Raw genomic sequence first — 25,697 nt, 5'->3', positions numbered from 1 at the left:
GCATCATTTCCTGGGAAAGTGGGAGGTGAATGTTGTCAACGTGACTGTCATCCAGTAACGTTGGAGCGGCAGAGAGCAGCGCAGCCGTCGGTGCTCCGCTCGTCTGTATTGTCGGGACTTGGAAAGTGGCCGGGCGGGGGAGACAGGCAGCCAACCTCTGGGTTCAGGAATGATGGAAATAAGTCGTTGTTTTCGTGTATCTCCTTTGTACGCGTACACAGCCGTTTTGTAAACTTACCGTACATTGTGTTTCGTACATTTATCCGTTTTTGAAACCTCACCACCGCTAGCTAGCTTAGCAGCCAACCGTTGATACTGTCAGACACTCAGGTACAGGAGAGGAGAGGAGGGGTTGGTGACAAAGGAAGGTGGCGAGGTAACGATGAACCGCTTTCGAAAGTGGCTGTACAAGCCCAAGGTAAGTTATGTCGGATTCACACGGTGTGTCAACCCTGCAGTCAGTCATTTTTAAAAAATGTATAGCTTTCGAGATAGCTAGCGAAGCTCGCTGGCTAGCCTGATCACTTCATCTACTGCCACAACATCTGCTAACGTTAGCCTGTGTTCCTGATGTTACACTGTATTATCCAGCAGCTACCCCCCTTTGTTGTTGTTGGTGCTTTTGTTTTCAAGCGCTACTCAAGGCTAACAAAGCCCGGCAATGTGTGCTTGAATTATACTGATTTACTTACCACTGCCTTCAGCTGACACTGTCATTAATTTTAGATGTTGTTAAACCGGTTTTGCTTTGGTGCTTTTGTAATTAACTCTTTGTAATATCTTAATAATATACTCATTGATAACAGCAACAGCTACAGTAACAAAAACAACAATAATAAAATTGATATAATTACAATGCAAAATTAAATATATGTAAATATAGGGCAGAAGTTCTACAAATAACCATTATTTTCATTATTGAATAATTTGCCAAATATTTTCTTGATTAATTGAGAGATTGTTTGGTCAATCAAAATTTCCCAAAGCCCAAGTTGATGTCTATAAATTGTTTGTTTTGTCTGACCAAAGATAAAAAATCCATAAGTATTGATTTACTATCAAATGAGACAAAGGAAAGCATGAAATTCTCATAATTGAGAAGCTGCCAGGTACAGTAATGTTTGGCATTTAAGAAAAATGACTTAAACAAATGATCAATCATCAAAATAGTTGATGACTAATTTTCTGTCAGTTGATCAATAGATTAATCGGGTATCCTTTGCAGCTCGATACCAGTTAAGTTTAATTTCTTTGTTAGTTTCTGACATCCTCCCAAACTGCATTCATTAATGATCCTTAAAATCCCAAACACATTAAATCAGCTGCTCTCAGGCCCCTGTACACACCATTTGTAGGCACAATTATCACTTTTGGAGCGAACGAGTAATGGATGTGCTGTGATTCTTTAAATCAAGCTCAAGAGTGTGGAAACATGCCTGACACAGCAGTGGAAGTATTGAAGGCTTGGTTGCCTTGTTAAATGAACAGTTTAATATATGCCAACTGCAGCACTTTTTAGGATGAGTGAATGTGACTGTTTCACTGAGGAGGGAATTCTTTTGAACTTTAGAAGGAGGGATTGTCAACTACTTAATGCTACAACTTGCACTCACACAAAACCGCTTAAATGTGAGGCAGGAAGCATTGATCAACATATCATTTATGTGTGCTGTATCATCACAATACATTTAGTTTCACATGAGTTAAAAAAAGAGATTAAGAAACACCTACCTGGTCTGCTGCTAGAGAGAAATTCTAAGCTTTGGATGTTGTAATATTTAATGTGTGTTTACAGGCTTTATACACTCATCCGCTTGTCCCCATTACTCATATGCTCTTATGGAAACTTTCCTATTTTCAGAAGACTGTTTGAGCAACTATTACTGAAATTGCGAAATGATGCACTCCACTTGTTTATTCTAATGTAGCCTCTTCCGGAGGAGGGGTGCACAAAGGTTATTATTATCGACTGCAGGGCATTTGCATAAAAACCATATAGAATTTCTGGAAATTGAATTCCTTCGACTTTTTGTACCTGATTAAAAATCTTGACTTTTAACAAAGAGAGCTGAAGGTGTAAAGTTCAAACTCAGAGCAAGTCGAGGGGCGTGAATAACATTTTAGTGTGTTTTAATGCGTTTGTCTTCCCTGTAGACTGGTGTAAGAGCTGCACATAAAAAGGTTGACCTTGCGTCATAACTGCTGTAAATTGTGAATCTTGAAAAGCAGATTAACAAGTTGTAGACTGTGGTGCAGTGTTGTGTTTCTTGGCAGAGTAAATCACATTTTTGCTGTAATTAAAACGTATTTCTAATTGGCAGTATAAGTTGATAAGTCTTTCTCTGGTTGTAGCAGACAGCTGAGCTGCCATATGATATGATTTGACCTGGCAGATGACAGTAATTGGAGTTTTTGCAACAGAAATATCAGACAGGGATAAAATAAAATACCTTGGATTATATATAATCCCCATGCTCCTTACTGCATACATACACCTGCGTCATTCTCCTTTTCTCTGGTAAACCGTGTTTGCTGTCACAGCATTTCTGCGGCCCATTGTTGGGGTTAGGCCTAAGTGTTTGGGGTTCACCAGAGTATTGTCACGTTCATGAATGAGACTGCCTCTGAAGTGCTGAGCTATTACATCAGAGCCCTTTTCTGCCAAATCACAGCCATGGTAGGAATTAACAGAACTATCTGCGGATTTTAAATGACCAGTTCTGCCTCAAAGGAATGGAGAGAAAAGTGCTAAAAGCCTCTGTAATTATGCCAATTGCTATGAAAGGACAACAGTAATGAAAGGGAGGTACAGATCATTTTAGTGTCCTGCAAATGAGCAGCAGTTAAGCTAGCAAATAGTTTCATTTTTGCTCAGAGGGGAAATATTTCTGTGGTAATCAAAATCTGTGCCCAACCCACATATTCTGACATTTACTGTTTAACACTGCGTAGCTTTGTCACGTCGCGTCAACAGTAAGCTGTTTATTATTGAACTATGTTCTCCTGGAGATAGAAAAGTGTTGAATCAGCATGTTCCCTTGACTAAAGCAGAGCTATTGATATTTCCAGAGCTCATCTTTACCTACCCAGATAAGTCCCACTGAGGAGGACTTTCTTTTGCTCCTGCTACACAATCCCCTCCTAGTGTGTTTGAGGGTTGTGTGCAGCTCTGCGCGGGACATAATGTACCCGTCTATTCTGCCTTGACTCTGTCATCAAAGTGCCAACTTGTAGGAGAAGACGAATGTGTAAGACTGTCCCGGTCGTCTGTGAGGCTGTAGGTGAAAAGGTTGTCAATAGTTAAATGATCCACAGTATGGATATACTGTTGTAAGGTAAGATTTTTCACATTCTGTTTTGTTCCTCTAAACCAGTCTGGCTGGTTTTTGTGTGAATAGTTAACCTGTATTTCTCAGAATATCTGCAGGGGATATCTCAGACTTGTTCTAGGTATTTAACGTTTGACTGCTGATTTGTTGACCTTTCACTCTACATTTGTGCAGGGAAGAGTTTTTAGGTAAGGAAAGTGTGAAATGAGGGGAGGGGTATTCATGAAAATGTGCTTCATCGCACATCTCTGCAGTCACAAACAAAGACGAGACCTGGCTCAGGTTTCGGAGCAGCCAAAATGGCCACTGTCTCCTCACCTCTCATTCATCAGCCTGCAAACTTGCAGAGTGACTGATGGCTAGGAAGAGAGAGAGAGAGAGAGAGAGAGAGAGAGAGAAAGAGAGAGGGAGGAGGAGGCTAAACCTGTACACTTCCTCTGTAGCCTGTGTTCCTCTCTTGGTTGTTATTCCATCAGGCCTTCAGGAGCTGACCTTCAGCTCCACACCACCTCATCAGTCAGTGTGACGGGCTCACAGCTCACACCTGGCCGGGCGCGCTCACTTCCATCTGCAGGATGCTACTAATTTGCCTTTCGTTCCCCCCTTTTACCCACAGGACAGTTTAGCGCGTGGGTAGCTGATACTTTCTGCTCTCCTCCTTATCGATATGTCAAAGAGATGTCTGTGTGTGTAACAATGCAGCCTGTTACCAAGCATATGAACGTATGTAATGCTCATGCCTGATTATTTTGATAAGGTCATACAACTGACAGTTCACTGATTCTTGAGAACTAGGAAAAAAACATAAAAAAATAAAATAAAATGGTAGATAATGGTCAGAAATCTTAACAGATGTGACCGTGAGAAAAGTTTTCAGGTCATAAGTCATTTTTCTTTGTAACTTCCTAATTTTACCTTTTTATTTCTCTCACATATTCCATTAATTTCAGTGTTTATTATATTATTTATTTAATATTTATTCATTTAATTTAGCCTCAAAAGCTTCCTTTCTGCCTCTGACCTCCACATATTGTACATGTTTTTAGATTTTAAATGGTGAATTTCATTTGAAACATGTTTTTTATGCAGCTCTATCTTTAGTTTTTAATAAAATAAAAGACCAAATTTGGCTTTTGTCATGTAAAATATCAAACAAGTTAACAAGGTTTTCTCTTAGAATCTTAGCAGTCCTCAATGATTGAACTGTAATTCATTAATTAAATGTATGTAATGAAAAGTTGTTTTGAGTGGGAAAAAATGCTATCTATAAATATGAAATCCATACTGGGAGTGGACACTGTATAAACACCATTACAATATAATGCAATACAATACTAAAATTAAATAATGATATGATCATTATGATTAATCTGATGTTTATTTTCTTGATTAATCAATTAATCATTTATTTTATGAAATGTCAGAAAATAATGAAAGATTGTCCATCACCATTTGCTGAGGCCCAACTTCATTCAGATTGCTTGTTTTGCTTAACTAACACCAAAATTTGAAGATAATTACTGTACTATCAAAGAAGCTGGAACCAGTGATTTTTTTGGCATTTGAGTAAATTACTTTAATGATTAATCTTTTATTTTTTTAAATTGTCGTTGGACCAATCATTTAAGCTCTAGACCGAAAACTTTGGACAAACCTATTAAAAAATAAAGTCTGTATATGTTTCATGGTTTAATGTAAAATCTCATAATAAGGAAACCTTTAGTGTATCTGTTACATACACAAAACAACGGTGTGAAATCATTATTACTTATGTTAATACGACACAAAGAGGCATGTAAGTATTTACCGCAGTCAGAAATCATTGTCAAGCTGCCATAAAAGGTTCTTTAGAGATGTTTGTCTACACTGTCAGAAAACAAACCAGGCAGGTTGACAGCTGATGGTTTCAACAAAGCAACACATTTTGACTTATCATCTACTCAGGAGCCAGCTTTGCCTCTGTCGCCAGCTGTGTGGGCCCTACTTAAGATGCAGCAGTAGAATTTGATTTTGAAAGGAAATGATCATCTCTGAAGAGGTGGTTATGACACGTGGTTAAATCAGCAGTTATCGCTATATATAAAGTATATGTCTTAACAAATAAAAAATCTGTTCGGACATGGTGGCAGGGTCATCAGGGTTATAGATGACCATGAGATTGCATATTTTTAATGCTTTAAAAAAACAGTGCTGATGAAAACCTGAATTTGTGACATTTTCAGTCACAAATTCAGTGAAAATCACTGTACATGGCTGCTAGTATTTTGTTAATGCTTCTCTTTTAAGTTGATATCTATGAGCTAATTTGATTGTTGAATTTTAAATTAATTTGAAGGTGTGAATATTTTTCTAAATCCAGGTAGTTGTTCTCAGTGTATTTGTAATCATGCAGCAAATATGTTAAATTATGTGAAATAATTATTTGGTTTGTGCTCGTCCTATTGACTAAAGCTGAAACAATTAGTCAATTAATCTCTGACAGAAAATTGACCAGCAGCAAATTGGATTATCTTGTGATTGTTTCATTTCATTTAACCAACCAAAAATGCCAAATACTGGATGATCTCAGATTCTCAAATGTGAGTATTTTCTGTTTTTCTTTGCTTTATATGATTTTAAATCGAATTCTTTTGACTTTTAGACAAGATAAGACACATGAAGACGTCACCTTACGCTCTCAGAACATGTAAAGGCCATTTTTTACTTTTCATAGACTGAATGATTAAGAGATCAATTGATCAACAAATTAATTGGTAATGAAAATACCTCAGACCGACAATTGAGATTTTCATCAGAGCAACATTTCCCCTCCTGGCATATATTTTGTCATAGCTCTTAAGAAATTGGTGAATCATGGCTGGTGATTCCTAATAAGTAATTATTGTTCGACTTCTAGGGAGTATGACAGGCCTTCCTGTAGTAGGTTCTGCTGTTCCTTACGCTATTAACCGTGCCTTCTTTTCTGTTTGTCATTTGTCATTTTCCTCTAACCTGGTTTGTTTGTGAGTATTGCTAACATGCAAATGGAAGAACTGAGAGGAGATGAAGCAATTAGGGGTCCGTCTTTGCAGAGTGGGCTCTGCACATTTGGCAAGGAGTCGATGTAAGAGGGAGCAGCAAACTGCTGAGCAGTGGCCAGCATGGCTTCATATTTAGCCTCGTTTCGGGGGGTTCTTTGTGGATGTCCCATTCTGCTTACCCACCAGCCATGCGGTAATTGATTTGATGTCAGCTGCCTGGATTTAGAGAGCTGACCCTAGTGCAGATCGAGACAGGCCAGGCGATTGAAGACCTTTTTAAATTCATTGCAGGATTGGGGAATCAGAGCCCACTGTCCTAGGTGTGGGGAGGCGGTGATTGAAGGAAGGTAGCTGTGGAAGATGTGAGATTTAAAGGTAGCACAGGGAAGCAGCTTGTCCTGATATCGACTGAGAGCTCGCACTCATTCTCTACACCCCCGTTTGTTGTTGGCAATAATTGGTACCCTCTCTGATCAAAGGCTCTTTGTATTCCTCTCTTCATTGTCACTGATGATAAACATAAAGCATGCACTCAAGGCATCCTTTATCTATATTATGAGTGTGACTGCTCTAGGAAAAGCTAGTAATGAAATACTGTCCCCCCTGCTCAGGGCTTTGTCGTACCAGCAGGGGATATCGGGAAGGAGAGGAGGAGAACTGTAGGCCTGTATTCTTCGGATTAGATTTTGGCCTCGGTTACAGTTTGCCGGAGATAAGATGAGAGGATGTCGCTCTTTAGCAGCCCTCATACACTTGTGTTTCTTCTCACTGGATTCGAGGGCTCAGGTTCTAAATATTGGACAAATTCAAACAAGATTTTTGTTTAACATATATATTTTAGTATTTAAGATTTGTATGGCTGTCTAAAGTGACAGAAAACCACCTGATAATCAGATTTTCTGAGTAAACACTGAAGATAAGAGACTTGTGCCACATAGAAAATAGCATTTTTCAGTTTTAATCAACACTACTGGAGAGATAAGATGTTTAAGTGTTTTAATTGAAAGCAGTATATGTACTCATTAGGTTAATATTGAAATACATGTATTCTCATGCCTGAGCAACTCAATTAAAGTAAAGGTGTTAGGGAAGAGTGCTATCCTGAAAATATCTTACAAATTAGTATTGTTGGCTGAAAATAATTAATAGATAAAGCATGTTGGGTGGATTTGCTAAAAGTTGTATAGTCTATTTAACTTGTCAAGCAGATAAGAGGAAAGTATAAGAATGACAGTTTTAATACAAAGTAGTGCTAGGAAAAGTAAAAAAATGTTATTTGATAGTACCTGTTTGGAAGACTGTAATGGAAGATGCAAGCAGAAATACAGCTAGGTTGAGATTTTTCCGTTCTATACACTAGTTTGCAGTTGTACAGGCATGTGCATACATTTAAAGAGACGTATTGTGCTATTTGTGGTTTTCTTTTATTTATATACTGTTATGATGTTAGATATCTATGTTAAACATGGTCAAAATTCCAAAACTTGAAGTTAACGTATGTAGAAATGCTCCCTGCACGTCAAAGGCCAGAGCTTCAGCCTGTGCTGAATGCTTAGTTTGTGACAGATAAGATTGTTGCACATGCAAATAAATGGCCGTCCGTTTCGTTGCCTTGGTTGCTAAGGTTGTTGCTAAGGTTTTTCCATGTGTTATTTGTGTTGTTCAATCGCATATTTTGGAACATGTACAAAACATGTTCGAATATATTTGAGAAGTTAATATTTCGAGTAGAGAACGAGAAAAAAGAAGTGAAATCCCACAACTATAGTTTGTTTCATGGTTTGTTTATGTAGCCTCCCGAGCTACTCCCGTGACACAGTTTATGGAAGCTAACCAATCAGAACAGAGTGGGCTCATTGGGAGGGGGGCCTTAAAGAAACAGGAGCTAAAACAGCTTGTTTCAGGCAGAGACTGAACTGAGAGGCTGCATAAGGAGCCGGTATAAGATAAATAAGGATTTTTTTTAACTGTGAATTATGCAAAGCTACTCTAGTGGAGTTCCAGAATCAAAATATAGAGCTGGAAATGAGCATCATAAGTCCCCTTTAATCTCTACTGGCAGGCGCCACCACAAAAACCTCTGAAGTGTGTTCTTTTGGACAGATAGTGTCCAGTAGAAATCAAAAACACATGTGCCGTTGTAATTTCTTGGTCCATAACTGTCATCGTGTGTCATTTAGGGCAGCCTGGGCAATGTCTGCGCTCTGTCACAGTTCATAACATTAAAAGTTAAGTGGACAGAATTAGACTGACTGAGTCATGCACATCCTTGACGGTCAAGAGGGGATGTGGGTCAGGATCACAGGGAGGAATCATGAAAGTACATGTACAAGTGTGTTTGTTAGAGTTTCATTTGGTTCAGTAAAATTCTTAAATGTTACAAGAGTGCTCCACCGATTAAGCACAGCACTGTCAGACTCCTGATGGACAGTTTAAGGAAAAACAGGATTATTATTGGTGTTGTCTTTTTTTTTTTAATTCCACACGTTCAACTTGACCGCTGACAGTTTGGTTGTAGATTCGGATGTGTAATGCTAGTAGCAGCTACTGTAGCCTTGAGCCACTAGTCTCAAGCAGAGATGAGGAACAGTCTGGTAACTTTGCTTCTTTCTAACTCTGGATTTTTTGTTTATTTTCAAATTAGTAGTCTTCAGACCAACCAACAAGTGACATCACTCCCTCTAAAGCCACAAAAGGCTTTATACAACTTTTTTTAAACATAATCAGTAGTACTCCCTAAGATCTGTAAACAGACTTTAATTTGTAAAATCAGTGGAGTTCCCCTTTAAGTATCTGGATATGGAACATGCATCTCCACCAATCTTGGCATCCTTGCACGATTCATACACTTCATGTAGAAAATGTCAAGTTGCTGATTTTTTTCAATCTAAAATGCACTTTTTCCTCTGTAGTTGCAATTTAACAGCCAGTTCTGGATTGTATAACCAGATTATTTCTTGCATAAGAACTTCCCTGCGGTTTCTGGCAAGAGGGTTGTCCCCACGTGTCACCGTGCTACCATCAGGGCATCCTTGACACGTCTTTAGCCACCTACTGTAAATCCTCTGTGCAGCCCCTGTGTTACCTCAGCCTGTCCTACTAGAACATGTGGCAGGCACATGCAGAGGTCATTGCTTAGTCCGAATGCCAGATTAGGGCAGCCCTCAGAGAAGAGACAAGCACACAGATTAAACCATCAGTCCAGATGGGCAGATCACTCTGAATATATTGAGTCAGTGGACAGAGTTAAGTCTGCAGTCTGCTGTGGATCCAACTCAACTTCCAGCTGGTTAGTATAAAATTGATCTGCAGAAATATTCCGGAGCAGTCTATGATTAGTTCTGTTGATTTTGTTCATTGCACATTCATTTCATAGGAAATCTAAGAACTTATTAAAATGCAACCAAATTACTGGATGCTTGAGATGGCACTGCCAGTAGCCAGAGAACACAACACAGAGAGGAAAGAAACTCCTGATTCAAGCTGAACATGAAAGGAATGACTCAACACAACTTAACCTACTTCAGCATAACACTGCATTCTAAGAAAGATAATTCTTTTTATTCTGCCAAACTTAATATAAATAATGGTTGAGGAGTTTTCTGTGTTTGTTACCAAAACGATTGGCTCACTCTTGCCAGGGCTTTAGTGCTGAGTCCTGAATAATAAATAAGGTGATGAACTGTATCCGGCTGATTTTTTGCCAGTCTGCCAACTGACTGGATGAAGCAGAACTGGTTCCCCCCCTACAATATTTGCTTCTGATCCTTGGAAGGCAGCCAGAAGGCAGCAAATTGAGCCTGGAATAGAGTATGGAGGGCAGAGGCAAGGTTTCTCATAAGTCCCTTAAGTGGGCTCAGTGTGCACGCACCAATGCTATGGATGTTCATGAAGCATTAACCTGACAGCCTCCATCATCCGCACAGTCTGAATGGAGATGAAGCCCAGAATCAGCAGCTCAAGGAGAAAGCTGAGATGATAAAAACTTTGATCGTACAGCAGGCAACTGTCAGGAACACGTTTCAATAAGAGTCAAATGGTCACTGCCTTTTATTGATTTAATGTTAAACAAAATGGACAGAAATTTCACAGAGTCATTGTGAAACGATGGTGATTGAGGGGGCTCAACAGTAATTGTCACTCTGGATGAACTTCTGGGAGCGTAATAGTCTGAAATGATGGGTTTGTGACCGCAATGGATCGAGTTTTTGAGTCATCTCAAAGAGAGGGCACCCAGGACAACTGACAGCAGGAGTATAACAGGAGAGTGGCATGCCACAGGGGACAAGCTGAAAGTGCTGAATCATTTCCTCACTTACGCGAAGTAGAGCTGTCATTTATAGTGATGACACAAATTGCAAGTTCAGAGTCAAATCCCCAGATTTTCACACTCTTTCTGGCCTTAAACAATTTTACCACCCTGGTTGGAAGGTATTTTTCATTGCTCCTTTTGACCGGTCTGTTTTTTGTAAATTTATATTTATCATCTCGTGTTCTGAGGCTCATAAAGTTTGAATATTTTAGGTGTTTCATAGTTGCAAGCTATTGTAAGACCAAATGTTTCTTAACCATGGACTGCACCATCAGAGTCCAGGCCAATACTTTTACTCTGTGCCAATTCGGGTTATGTAAGGAGATGAAAACAGGCACTTATTTCAACAGACAGGTTTCCTTTTTTTTGCTTTTCAGAGCCAAGTCGTTTTATGTCTAGCATCATCTCTGACTCATAGTCCATGTAACAAGGTAAATATTACTGTTGGAGGCTTTACTTTGTAGTATTTTATGACTCGTATGGCCTAATTTCTCAGAGAAAGCTGCCCTAATTGTAGCCCTGTTAACCAGTGATGTTTATTCTGCTGAGTTTGAATAGTTGTTTAAGTAGCATGACTTTGGCTATGACCTACATTGTCACATTGGAGTCAGAAATGGTACGTGTCATTGCTCTGATAGGGTTATGAAGTATCGATATTGGGGGTTTATAGCTCCTCTCTGACATTTGATGAATGGTTATTTCACAATACACTAAGCTTTTAGATCAAGCAACTGGACTATTGCTGCCTATCTAAAAGTAAATCAGCACGTCTTAAACATTGCCTGCCTTTGACTTCTTCCCCATGATGCAATGCTGCAGGAATGTTCCCTCTTGTGTGAGGAATGCTGCAGGAGGAGGCTATAGGATGGCATCTGTTTCAAATGCCTCTTTTCTTCCTCCGTCAGCGTTGGCCTATATGCTTCACAGATCTCAAACTGAATGCCACCACTCTGTGGGTCGTGTTGTGCCTGTGCTAGAAAAAAAAAGGTCTTTCAATGTCTCCTACTCCTGTTTCCTGTTTGGTCATCATGACATTTGTCTCATAGACTTAATCATTGTCCAGCAGTTGTGGAAAATCAAGTCAAATCTGCCCACTGGCTGGTGATATCTCACTTTCCTCATTAACAGGGGAGATTAAATTTAGATTAAATAATAAATATCTCATCTTGTGATGGGTTTATTTGCTTCCTTGTACTTAAATTTGATTTAATATTTCCCTTATTTCCAAATGCGGTATTTACAGTATTTTCTCTGTTGATAATTGTTGTCTTGCTATAATACCATGACTGTCTATTCTCATTCTTTACAGATGATTTATATAAAGAGAATGTATGTGACCTTGTTAAGAAAGAACACTTGAGAGGAGTTTGAAACCCTTCCTATATTTTCTAACTGTAACAGACACAGAGTTGCGGGGCATTACTTTGGAATAGATGCCTTTTCTGCGTCTCTCTTCCAACTCATTCAGTAAACATGACATCGCAGAGACATCAAAATTCACTCACATGAACAAAATGGAAAGGAACATTATTGATTTTGCTCTGCAGGACTTGCACGATGTCCAGGTTGACAATAGAAAGGCAGCGAGGTCGAGTATTGAGCTGGGAGACAACCTGGGTTTCATGTTAGCAACTATTTGCCCTACTGAAGTGTCCTTGAGCAAGAAGAGAAATGCCAATCTGCTCCACTCCAGTGCTGCTGTTCTGTAACTCACCCTGAGGTAGCTCTGATTTATCTGTGGGCAAGTGAAAAGCTATAGGAAGGGATCTGAGTGTGGATTTCACACACTAAAGCACCATAGCAGTGGTTTAAAATCATAAATCTAACGCCATGACATCTCTTCCAAATAACCTTTAAGATGTTCAAATGTATTTTTTCCCTTCACTGTAATAATGCGACAAGTATCCCAGCTTATATCTCAGTGTTTTCTCCTTGCTGTTTGTTTCATTATTAATGAGAGAGAGTGAGGAAGCAGCACCATGTATCATATTCAGAGAGAAGCAAGGGCCCACAGGGGGAGAGCATCACGCAACAGGAAGCACTGCAAACTTAAGGGAAAAGGTCCTGTGAGAGGTTTCGGTAAATACCAATATTCAGTGTGACTTCATGAAAAAACACTTCCAGACAGTCGGCGCATGGCTGTTTACCGACGTACTGTAGCTCTCCTCTCTTCCAGTCTGCACAGTCACGCTGTCCTTTTAATGGCTGAGCTCCTCTACCGTCATTGGGTCCTTGTGGTTTGTGATGATGCATGCCGGCATGCGGTCGCCATTTTCAAAACCATTAACCTTTCGATCAACGTGAGCCCTCCCCGGGATGTGTGTGTGTGTGTGTGCATAGAGTGTCTGTTAGTGTCAAGGTTTCTGTTATTTTTATATTCCCTTAAAGATATTTGGACAATTTATTTTAAATTCAATTTTTTTTGTAGGCCAGGTGATTGATGTGTTTACCTTTTTCTGCGTCCTACTGTATATGTTGTGTGCTTCGCTCAGCGGCGGAGTGATTTGCTCCACTGTGCTGTTCTCCGCACACATAGGGGAGCACGGTGGGAGATAATGATACAAATCCTCTACCGGGGCCATGCTCTCTAATTACACCCACTCTTCTGGGGAGCTTTCACACTATATTAACCTTTGTTAAAGGGACAATTCACCCCAAAATCAAAAATACATATTTTTCCTTTTACCTGTAGTGCTATTTATCCATCTAGATCGTTTTAATGTGAGTTGCTGAGTTTTGGAGATGTCTGCCTTCTCTCGAATACAGTGGAACTGGATGGCACTCAACTTGTGGTGCTCAAAGCGCCAAAAAAAATACATTTGAAAAACTCAACAGCAATGTCTCTTTCCAGAAATCATGACAAGATAACTCACAGACCTTGTTGTGAGTGGTTTCATGTGGGAACTAATTTCTTTCTACTGAACTACACTGGCCTACTGTCTCACTGTGCAGAAGGAAGTGTGCATCTACTCATGGTTGGCGGATGTGATTTCATGGCTGTTTAACGCTCTGATATTTGTGTCCACAAGAAGAAAGTAGACATGAGGACAAGGAGATACAGTGTAAGGTGAAGAGAGAGGTGGTGAACGCTAAGCAAGTAGTGTATGGTGAGTTGTATGAGAGGTCGGACACTAAGGAAGGAGAAAAGGGCTTGTATCGATTGGCTAGACAGAGGAACCGAGCTGAGAAGGACATCCAGCAGGTTAGAGTGATGAAGGATAGAGATGGAAATGTGCTGACTAGTAAGGAGAGTGTGTTGAGTAGGTAGAAGGAGAACTTTGAGGGGCTGATGAATGAAGAAAATGAGAGAGAGAAGGTTGGAAGATGTGGGGATAGTTAGTCAGGAGGTGCGGTGGACTAGCAAAGAGGAAGTGAGGACAGCTATGAAGAGTGGAAAGGCAGTTGATCCAAATGACATACCTGTGGAGGCATGGAGATGTTTAGGAGAGATGCCAGTGGAGTTCTTAACTAGATTGTTTAAAACAATCTCGGAAACCTTGGCCTGGTGCCCAGAGCAAGTCAAGGCAACGCAGATTCTCCAATGTATCACGTCGCCTCCCATGTCTCCACTGTATTACCGTAAATCACACAGTATATGCACAAGCACATTAGACTACCGTATATGACAGTTGTATTTAACTTTTTTTTTTTAAGTGTGGTGATGACAGTAATGAGCTCAATCCCATGGTAGACATCACATGACCGCAGTTATCGTCACAGCTTTAGGTGCTGGTATTATGCATGCTGGCTCATTGTCACAGTTTGATGGCTCAACGAGACTCTTGAATAGAATGAGCCATCATTAAATGTTATTAGTAACACCTGTGGTTTTCCTACTATGACAAGTCAGTATGTCTAATGTCATAAAGGCCTATAGGAATAGTTAGTCATTGGCCAGAAAATCCCAGTATTACGTTTTACCCTTTTAGAAAGACTGATGAAAGAAACGTCCAGAGAGAAATATAATGTCTATGAGGCTACAGTACATGTCTTAAATGGAGATGGACTTTTAGTTTTCTTTGGATTTTAGTGTGAATTCAAATTCAGATTATAGTTTACAGAAATTACAACAGAATGTAACATAAATAATACCTGCAAACTACTGTACTTGAGGATATAAGGTGATTAGAAATAACACAATCATTGAGAACCAAAACACTAACTCAAACAAAACATAAAGGAGGGGTTAGATAATGTTCAAACCCAGTAATTAATCACCACAGTTGTTTTTATTAATGATCTTTTGTTGGTTGTTTTGAAAATCCTGTGCCCTGCTTTATGGTCGCTCATAAACAGCTATTATCAGAATGGTAAATGAACTCCATGTGTCTCCTTGTGTTTTTGTGCAGAGAACTGACCCTCAGCTCCTGGCCCAGTTCTACTACGCCGATGAAGAGCTGAACCAGGTGGCCACTGAGCTGGACAGCCTCGACGGCAGGAAGGACCCTCAGAGATGTACCCTGCTGGTCAACCAGTTCCGCTCCTGTCAGGTCTGTCTGGAGAAAACCAGAACACTCTTTCTGTGCATTTCATTGTTGATGTGAAGTGGAGTGAAGCTGAAATAGAGTTAAATTAACTACCAGCATAGATTTGACCCTTAGCCATGAATTTATATGTTTATTTTAGACTCTTTTCATTCACATAATCACCTGACTGGACCTTGGTTTGGCCTAGAAGCTAAAAATAAGCAACACCTTTATCACCACTGCTCGGATACAGGCGTGGTGATAGGACTATTGCCTTACCAAACATTGCTCAGCCAGGTTCGTACATCAAGCAGTTCTGCTGATAAGGTGAGATAAGTAGACTTTGTTTTGAGGCAGCCAGTGGACACACTCATCTTGCTCTGATAACGCAGGGCTGTGTGTCATGTGGGTTATTAGTAAATGGTTGCAAGAGTGGCTTCTTTAGGAGGAAGCATTTTACAACTGCAGCTTTGATTGAGATAATTGTGTTTGAAGCAAGCATTGGTTTAGAAATTGGTCTCTTTTTTTTAATAATCTCATGCATTGTAATATCTAGTTTATTCTCAACAATGCCTACTGATTGAAACAAAAACTGAGAGTCATAAGATATGAACGTATGGTAAATTTTGTCTAAAGCGATACAGGCCATTGCTTCAGGTCTTTGTACGGTCAGGGAAGAGAGGAGCTTAGAGGGTGATGTTGTGCATGAGTGATGGCTGCCATGCTGCATCATGCGGAGAGAGCTGGAGGTGGTAGAGGGAGATCGTCACCTGGCCCGTTGTGCTTTAGCCTCCCCCCAGCGCCACAGCACACAGGGGAGAACCACTTAATAAGGTCATCACTTGATCCCCGACTGTTCTGCTCCTCATTCTTCCCTTTACCAGTGTGTCACCTATTTTTTTTCTTGCTCTTTCTTGCTCTGCTGCTCTCCTTCTTCCTCTTTTTTTCTACTTCTCTCTACTGAGTTTTAAAAATTCATTCTGTTAAATCGATGAGGCTGTGATACGAACTCTCAGCCTTTAGCTCAGAAAACCTTTCTCAGCAGTTATGAATGAACAGCTATTGTTAGGTCGTGTCCGTACTTCAAATCACTCTCTGATTTTCTCATTTGACAAGTTTGAGTAAAAATGTTTAACAGCAAACTCAAAGAGAGGAGTCTTTTCAGTGGCCTGTCTCCTCAAGGGCTTTTTTTAAGCAGCATGATATCCCACTGCCCTGAGGCCCCGAGAATAGAAGGCAAGTGCACTCAAGCCAAAATTTTGCACTTGAACCTGCCACTGTAGCTATCAGCTCTTATTCATGGGCCTCTGTGGGGGTTGCTGGCATGCTGCTCATATTATGTTGGCATGGCTGTTCTTACAGTGCGGCCTGCTGGAACAGGCGAGTGAATGCGTGTTTGAGATGGTCAGAGATTGAGTTAGATGGCGTACACAAGAGACAAGTGAAGAGAAAGACTCAAATACAGAAAAAAAAGAGAAATAGGCTGGGGAAAAAAAAAAGTGCCAGCCAGTCTTTTGTCAGAAGCAGGTATCACGCTGGAGTCACCACCCCTAGATGATTTGAAACCAAGAGTAGTGAAGGTTATCACCGGTGTCCCCTGCTGGGAGAAGCTGACAGACAGTGGGGTGGTACTCAGACTGGGCCAAGACACGCACAGCACACTGCCATAAAGGAATCAATGGTTAAGCTCTCTCTCTCAAAGCTTTTTAATCTTTCTCCTCAGGGCTAGCAGAGAAAGACGCAGTGCTGTGCTTGACAAGATTACAGTGCACAGTGCAGCTGCGGTTGAGTGAAAGGCTCATTGTAATTCATTGTTATGGCTGTTGTACATGCCAGCAGCACATAAGCTCTTGATTAGCTCTTGCTGTGTGTGACACTGCATTTTCACTGCCGGAATTATGGACTATAATTTAGTGTTTTTATTGAGGGAGACTGTAGCTGCAAGGGTCCTAATGGTGTCATGTACTTGTCAAATTGTTTTCATTCACCTCCTAATCAATGGTCTTTAAACGGTGCAACACAATGGTTTTATTGAAAAAGGTGACATATTTTTAAGCTCGGGATTATTAACCCACATTCTTAATCAAAGTAAACGCTGAGAAAATGGCTTTTCAGGAACAGATTTTCACTCACTCACATTTAGCCCTCTAACTAGTTTGTTCAATTTTGTTTTCTGTCACTCTTGTGCTCATCCGCAGGACAATGTGTTGAACATTATCAATCAGATCATGGATGAATGTATTCCCAACGACCGGGCCAACAGAGACTTCTGTGTCAAGTTCCCCGAGGAGATTCGTCATGACAACTTGGCAGGGCAGCTGTGGTTTGGGGCTGAGGTAGTGTATTCCCTCCAGCATCAGGGAAGAACACAACCTTGCACAAGTCCTACACTTGTGCTTAATACTGTACATACATACTGTATTTCATTTTTAATAATTGCAGTGTTTCCGGTGCCATTGTAAACATAATTTTCTAAGTTTAACCATCTGTGCAAGGTGAAATTATTTATGATGTACATGTTCTTGTGCAGTGTTTGGCTGCTGGTTCCATCATCATGAACAGGGAGATAGAGAGTATAGCTATGAGACCCCTGGCTAAGGACCTCACTCGCAGCCTGGAGGAGGTGCGCAACATCACCAGAGACCAGGCCCTGAGAGACCTCAACTTGTACACAGACCGCATGAAGGACGCATTGCGACATTTCGACAGCCTTTTTGCTGAGTTTGAACTCAGGTAAATTACTGCCAGACATCATTGGCAATTGTAGCAACAAGAATAGTTCACATTTATAATTTCTCTCAGAATTTTTGATGCAAGTTTGACAAAAACATTTGACAAAGCTGTGAATGTTATTACATTCCGCTTCCTACTCTTTGTCAGCTACGTGTCAGCCATGGTGCCTGTGAAGTCTCCCAAAGAATACTATGTACAGCAGGAGGTGATTGTGCTCTTCTGTGAGACTGTGGAGAGGTGAGTTTACAGAGGAACAAACAGAAGACAGCAGTCTGTACAGCACCGCTGACTTCATCTGGAATTTACCAGAATCTACATACATATGTGGTGATAATTTTGTGGTGTGTTTTCCTCTGTGCCATTGTTTCAGGGCCCTGAAGCTGGGCTATCTCACACAAGACATGATCGATGACTATGAACCTGCACTGATGTTTACAATTCCCAGACTAGCCATTGTGTGGTAAGTGTTGCCTGTCCTCTCCATTCTTCCGCCCACCCCTTTGTACTCCTTCCTGGCCTCTTATAGAATTTTAAACATATTTTTCAGTGGGCTGGTTGTGTATTCAGAGGGACCTCTCAACTTAGATCGGAAATCAGAGGACATGTCTGAGCTATTTCGGCCATTTCGCACTTTATTGAAGAAAATCAGGTACAATCTATGAATATTAAACATCACAAATTATAATCTTTTCTCATGTGACAGTGCAATAATGCTGTATGTATCACTATGCTACAACTAGCTCTCAATGATTTTCCAGAGACCTGCTACAGACCCTGACGGAGAAGGAGTTGATAACGCTGGAGAGAAACCTCTGTATCTCTCAGGACGGGGAGTTGTCCACAGGCCAGGGGGTGGCCACAAACACCGTATCAGCACTAGTCCAAGAGAATCACACATCCTGCAGCCCTGCCAATGACACCGCCAAGGTGGAGAGCGAGGGGGAGCAGGAGCATCTAGCCCTGTTCGTCTGTCCCAGCCAGGAGGAGGAGGTGGCAGAAGTGGAAAAAGGCTGGGAAGAGGTGAAAACCGAGAGAGGGGAGGAAGAGCAGGAGCAGGGCCTGCTGTGTGAGGAGGCAGAGGAGGCCGAGCTGGCCTGCTCCATGCAGTATGACGAGGAGGAACTGGAACAGCTCAACATGATGGTTTACCGCGTGGGAGACGAGATGTCCACTCTGTTATCACCTCCCAGCCAAAGTCAGTCACCAGCACACAACCCCAGCAGAGGAGAGGCTGGAGGCGCTAGTGGGGCTTCCAGCACTGAGGCCTCTCCCCTCAGGGTCCTGGCGAGCCGGGGAAGGAAAGGCATCTATGTAGAAGAGGACGACAGGGTCTTCATCATGGAGGACTTGGACGCAGCAGGAGACAGCATCACCAGCATGTCAAGAGAGGCCTGCAGTTGTGTCGCCTCACCTTCCAAAGCACCAGAGTCTGCTCGTCCTGTGCAGCGCAAACCAGGACCGCAGTCGGACACTGTTAGAAACGGCTGGTACTCCCCCGAAGCCCCTTCAGAGCAGCCCTGTCCACAGCCACGCAGCCAGAACACACACTGTCCCAATGCAAAGCGTCCCCCTTGTACCTCTGCCCCCGGCTCTGAAAGTCTGCCTTACACTAACGGTTGGGAGATGGGTTTAGAAGGGACTGCGTCTGAAACCGCGGAAGTCATCGCTCATCGTATGGGCGGAATGAAGCTGTCTGCCACAGTCATCTTCAACCCTTGCTCCCCCAGCTTGACAGAGCTGGCTGTGGACAAGCTGCTACTGCCGCGGCCCGCTCCCTCTGAGATTGAGCCCTGCGGCCCCCTTGTGGCCACTCACTGCCTGCTTAATTCCTGCGTCTGCTGTGGGAGCTGTGAGGATGGCCACGAGGATGCCATCACCACAGAGACCACAGGACTTGGCTTAGGCCTCGCTCTGGGACTGGACAAACACTGTAAGACCCCAGCCCCCAGCACAGTCATCCAATCCTCTGCTTGCCGGCTGCCCCCACGAGGTCACGAGCCTCACAGTAAGGGGGACCTCTCCCAGCTGACTCCCCCTTCTTCCTGCTGCTCTACAGAGCCCCTGGAAGAGGAAGCAAACTCTCAGCTCTGTGAGAAGTGCCTGGTGGTGGCCCCGTGGCCGGGGCATCACGCTCAGGACTGTGGCTCCAGCGGAGGGGATGAACCCTCCCCGTGCAACCACCAGCTGAGGGCTGAAAAGAGACAGCAGGCCAGCGGAGGCCAACTGAGGGACAAGGAGATGGATAAGGACAAGCAAGGAACTAAAGACTCCAAGAGGGACACCAAAGAGGACAGCAGGAAGAGCTCCAGGTGTGCCATAATTTCTATGACTCATTTTACTTGCTTTTTCATTTATATTGGGCTAATCTGTTTTGTTTGAGAGGCTTGATTCAATCTTTCATCTACATAAATATCTGTTGCATGTTTTATTTTGCCTTATTTCATCACACACTTAAAATGATTCTGTTACTTTCATGAATTGTTTCTCATTTTACCTTCTGTTGCCTTAAGAGTTTGTTTTGTGTTTGTCTTTTGTGTTTGTTCTTCTTTTTTTCTACTTTTTGGTTGTTTTTAGTTTTCAGAACTCTCCCCTCAGCTCTGTGTCAGGTAGTGACTGTGAGAGTGTGTCGGTCACCACATGTAGTCTATCGAGCAGTGCATATACTCCCAGGTAACTCATCGCTCATGGAACTGTTAATCACTGTCATATGTTTGTGAGTGTCTTTTTCTGCCCACGCTGTGATAGTGACTAAAAAAAGAGTCCTTGCATGATAGATGAAAAGATTGCTTTGTTCATTTCTTTATGCAGTTCACATTCAGCGTGTGATTGATGTGTCAGTCACTCCTTCCCTTGTGGGCTACAGGTGGCATCATTGATTTGCCTCCTGGCTTAGACTGTAGATTTAATTAGACAGATTTTGGAGTGTATATATGCAGGTAAATTGAGTATATTTAATGAAAACAGAACATGCACGGCAATTTGTCATGTGCATAAAAATAGTGGGGAAATAAGCAAGGAGCAGACTGTGTATTTGTTTTCTTTCTTCAGTTTATGTTAACTTAAAGATTAATTATCTAAAATGCATAAAATATGAGTTGAATGTGTAAAACTTAAAAATAAAACACCCCTGTCTGTTGTCGCTCCTTCCAGCCCTGTCAGCAGCATCACTCCCAGCTCGGGGACATCAGAAGACCTTGATCATCAGGAGATCCAGCTGGCCCTGCAAGACGCCAAGGTGGCCGCCAGGAACAAGATCCGATCGCGCTTCCACAGCAGCAGTGACCTCATCCATCGTCTCTTTGTTTGTATATCAGGTAAAAGCTCGCAACTCTCTTAGTCGCTCTCCCCTCGTCTCTTTTGTCTCACTGCTGCTGATATCCATTATGTGCTCCTGTGTGATGCAGGTGTTGCTGATCAGCTGCAGACCAACTATGCGAGTGACCTTCGCGGCATCCTCAAGACACTGTTTGAAGTCATGGCAACCAAGTGTGAGCTGGGAGACAACGATAAGCAAAAGAAAGGTGAGTAACGAACCCTCAGTATATAATATGTTACATTGTATTTCCCTTATTAATATAAGACGAAATTCAAAACTCACTTAGTGCGACAACAAAATAGATCTCAAAAACTGAAACTGAACTATGACAAAGCAGAGAATGTCTGCTGGCCCAGATACTGTTACGCAACACTACACAAACTTGATGTGCCATATTGCTCAAAGTATTAAATCTGCTTCTCATTATTTAATACTTCTCTGTAAATTTTTATTATTATTAACTGCTTGATAAATATAATAGAATAGAATAAAGAGGAAACATTGCAAAAAAAATGAAGTTATGCACTACACCGGTTTTAGTTTCTTCCTCTTTGGTGCCTATCAGGTCCTGTTCTGCGAAGTGCAGTGCTGGAGGACTGTGCTCTCTGTCAGGAGACCAGTTCCTCATCGGAATTGGCAGCCAAGGCCCGGGAGGGCCAGTTCGAAGGTCAGCAAATCCACAAACAGAACCACACAGAATTTAGTTGAAATGTCAGCGTGTTCCTTTTCTCCCTTTCCTCAGGAGGAGACTTACTGATGGTGACAGGCCTGTTGTGTTAACTGTTTGTTCTTGGCTTTGTGTAGACCCTCCCGACTGGGTCCCAGATGAAGCCTGCAACTCCTGCATTGCCTGCAAGGCTCCTTTCACTGTCATCCGCAGGAAGCATCACTGTAGGAGCTGTGGGAAGGTACGATCACTCTCCTCCTGTCTAAGGGAGCAGGTGGCAGAATTCCCTTATTATTCAGTTTAATGTGTTGTTGAACAAACAGATGACTAACACATTGTACCTCATCATCATATGGATGCAGATTGATACATTATACTCTGTGTCCTTTCAGATCTTCTGCTCTCGCTGCTCCTCCCATTCGGCTCCGTTGCCCCGATACGGCCAGGTGAAGCCCGTCAGGGTGTGCACACACTGCTACATGTTTCATGTCACACCCTTCTACAGCGACAAGGCCGGCATCTGACCCCAGATTATCACTGAAAGCACACAGTCCGCCACAAAAAGAACATATGCAATGGACAGATCCAAGGCTGTGTACAAAGCGAAACGCCACACTGCACTGGTAAACCTTAACGGTTGTCATCGTACCTGCTAAGCAAGGCGCCAGAATAAGACCATTATAGATGACAGAGCAGAGACCAAGTGATGATTCGACCTGTTTCTGTTGCTTCAGAGATGCTGGTGCCTAAATGAGAACCAAAGGGTTGGATTTCTGTTTCCAGCCAACACACACACACACACACAAATGATTCACACATGCCTGTCTGACCGTGGAGGTGCAAAACGGGGAGAGAATGAACAGGCAATAGCAGATTTTGAACTGGTGTTGTGCAGCACAAAATCAGAACAGGCCACCTTGTTTGTTTAATTGCTTTAGGTGTATATGAAAGGACTTGTGACATATTTTCCTATGCTTTAGCGAGCTTCCTACATTTGTGCCAGAGCTCCCACGGGACTCGGATTACTCAAAAGAATGTAAGTCATGATAACCATGTAAATAAGGATAATTCTGGTAATAACTACACTACAATGTCTTCATTTAACAGTTGCTATTTATATGGGGGCTGGAAAGCAAACTTCATCAGGCTACCAGTCCCAGCAACGCAAAAATGAGTAACGGACAGCTTTTATATTGAGATTCCTTCATGCTTTTAATGGCAATGAATGTGTAATTCTGTATCAGTTTGTAAAATGGGGTTGAGATTCCGACGAGACAACCGTTTGCCTCTTAAAGATGATTATGGGCTGTGCCCATTGCTTTTACAGTCGCACCCATGGCATGTTAGTTTTCTCTGGGGACTCCACTGCACACTGAGATGGATAAAAGGGATTCCTTAGTCATCACTGTCAGGTCTGTAATGCCCCCTAGTGGAGAGTCGACCTGTCTTCGCTTAGTGCTCCCATCAGCACCGTGATGTGTACAATTTGTTTTGACCCAGAGGCCTTCTCAGGTGCTGGCCTACAGACTTACAGGCCAATTATTGCCCATTGGCTTTCTCTTCCTCACACTTGTTATAGTGCAATATTGTGACTACTAATTGCAATGGTCCTGCACATTTTAGTGGAGACAACCTTTTCCTATTTAAATCGTAGTTATAGGCCGTTTCTAAAGAGCGACACTGCGCTGATTTGTGTTTACACTCGGTTATTTCCGTCTTTGGCTCTTGAGGTACCGTCACACTGGAACAGGTGTTTTGTTCCCAGACTGACATCATTTGCACCCGACTTCCTCTCTGCTATGAACTCTGCTTCCATTGCAATGACAACATACAAAGTATCTTCCGTGTTCATAATACTTTACAGTTTGTACATCTGAATGAGCTGAAGTGGCTAATCTACAAATATGGACCTTTTGAGCAACAATAATGTAATATCACACTATGTCCATTCTGCTCTGTCTTAAAGCAGTTTCTCAGGCATTACATAATCAAAAAACACTCACTACTGTTGGGATTAATCTTATTTTCATCAAAGAACATATAAACTCACTTTGAAAATGTATGTTTTTTTCTTTTATAAAGAATAAAAATGATGTATGAAGCTATATTACTTTTATGTAAAAAACAAAAACAAGAAATCATGCAGTAATTAAAGGGCGGGATATCCTATTATGTCAGAGCTTGGTCTTATTTTGTAAAATTCCAGTACATTTCCATGATAAGAGCTGTGTAAAATATTCAACAAACAAATAATGTTATATAGTTTTAAATGCAATGTATATTGAAATAAATTACTTTTTCCTGTTTAAAAAGGTTGACTGATAACTTTTGTTTAGAGGACCATAGATTCTCTGTTTTGAATTGCATCAATAGATTTGTGTCCTGGACGGATCAATCTCTGAGAAAATTACTGTCTAATATAAAGTCGAGCAAGAGGAAGAAGAGCCTCACCTTGAATGCAGATTAGATTGTGTGTACATCACACGAGTTTTGTCTCCTGGTTTGTAGATTTAAGAAGTGCAATTTGATTCTCTTCAGCAACCATTTTAAAACTGATTTGTATTCTTTAAGAGACAAAGAACAGAGATGGATGAAAATTATTTAAAAAAAAACATTGCATTATGATTTGAATATTGGCTACTGTAGATATTCAGCTACTCATTCACAGCTTGGCGATCCTTAAGTCACCTTTTGTCAGCTTTTCCTGCCAGTTGAGTAGGCAGAACAGACGTCAGATGAGCAGCAACACACTAAAGTTTTATGGAGAGATGGACTGATATTATCAGAGCTTCAGATTTTCCATACAGTTAAAGGGGTTAATTTGTCAAGAGGAGAACCACTCAACCTCAACAGTTGTATAATGTCCTCCGTGGCTCTGGAGGGAGCTTTGTTTAAGAAATCCTGTCTTATCTTGGCTCTGGCATGAAGACTAGCAAATCAGTTACAGAAAGCTTGTGTGACAAACTGAGGCCAAAGATTTTGAACGATGTGGAGAATTACCAGACATGGGGTCTAGAGGGTTTAACAAAAAGATGTTGTTGCATTGTACTAAAAAATCGGATCCAGTGTTTTTACAGCTTGAGCTCAGCTTGAGCTCAAGTAAGATTATCTCAGCCTCTTTTTTTTTTAAAGATTTTTTTTATTTGCACATACAACAGCACAAAACCAGATAATAGAAATAAAACAGATGTGACAGGAGAGGTCAAGAAGCCACAAGCTTATTCAATGAACCTTCAATCAACTTAAGAAAACCTTTATTTTACTAAGAATAAAACTTATTGTGCTGGGGAATCACTGCACACCACTTTGGAAACTGATTTGGTCAGATTAGGTAGAGTAATGGGCAATATTGGGACCACTGGGTGGCAGCACTTGTTCATTATGTGGTATAATGAGGGTCATCAGTCATAGTACAGAGAGCTGCAGTACTGAACCATATGCTGTCATTTATTTGCCTTTAAATGTCCGAATTATTGTATTTTGGGCACAGTTTCAATGTCAACTTACAACTTACTTTGATGTTTCTATAATAATACTAATAATAATGTGAAGACTTCTAACACTAAAAAGTTTCTAATCTCATGTAGAAGAATTGCAGTAAAGTGTTCTAACCTCCCTGTAATATTCCCATAAGCAGTGGTGGAAAGTAACTAAGTACATTTACTCAAGTACAATTTTGAGGTACTTGTACTTTACTCGAGTAAAGTACAAGTACTTCCACTCCACTACATTTCAGAGGGAAATATTGTACTTTCTACTCCACTACATTTATTTGACAGCTTTAGTTATTTCTCAGAAGAAGATTTGACACAATGGATAATATAACAAGCTTTTAAAATACAACACGTTGTTAA

At 41.3% G+C, this 25,697-nt stretch overlaps 1 protein-coding gene across 1 annotated transcript; it reads left to right on the top strand.

Moving 5' to 3' along the window:
* Window positions 1-66: 66 nt before the first annotated feature.
* zfyve28 (zinc finger, FYVE domain containing 28) lies at window positions 67-24,020 on the top strand. The gene is made up of 14 exons (XM_042388284.1): window positions 67-418; window positions 15,011-15,151; window positions 17,326-17,463; window positions 17,658-17,860; window positions 18,008-18,097; window positions 18,231-18,320; window positions 18,408-18,509; window positions 18,619-20,169; window positions 20,435-20,530; window positions 21,011-21,174; window positions 21,265-21,381; window positions 21,742-21,843; window positions 21,981-22,084; window positions 22,236-24,020. The coding sequence occupies exons 1-14, from the start codon at window positions 383-385 to the stop codon at window positions 22,365-22,367; spliced, it is 3,066 nt and encodes a 1,021-aa protein (XP_042244218.1). The 5' UTR covers window positions 67-382; the 3' UTR covers window positions 22,368-24,020.
* Window positions 24,021-25,697: the final 1,677 nt, after the last annotated feature.

The sequence above is a fragment of the Thunnus maccoyii genome, chromosome 16, assembly GCF_910596095.1.
Source record: "Thunnus maccoyii chromosome 16, fThuMac1.1, whole genome shotgun sequence".
Taxonomy (NCBI): Eukaryota; Metazoa; Chordata; class Actinopteri; order Scombriformes; family Scombridae; genus Thunnus; species Thunnus maccoyii.
This window is presented reverse-complemented; position numbering and strand designations above follow the sequence as displayed.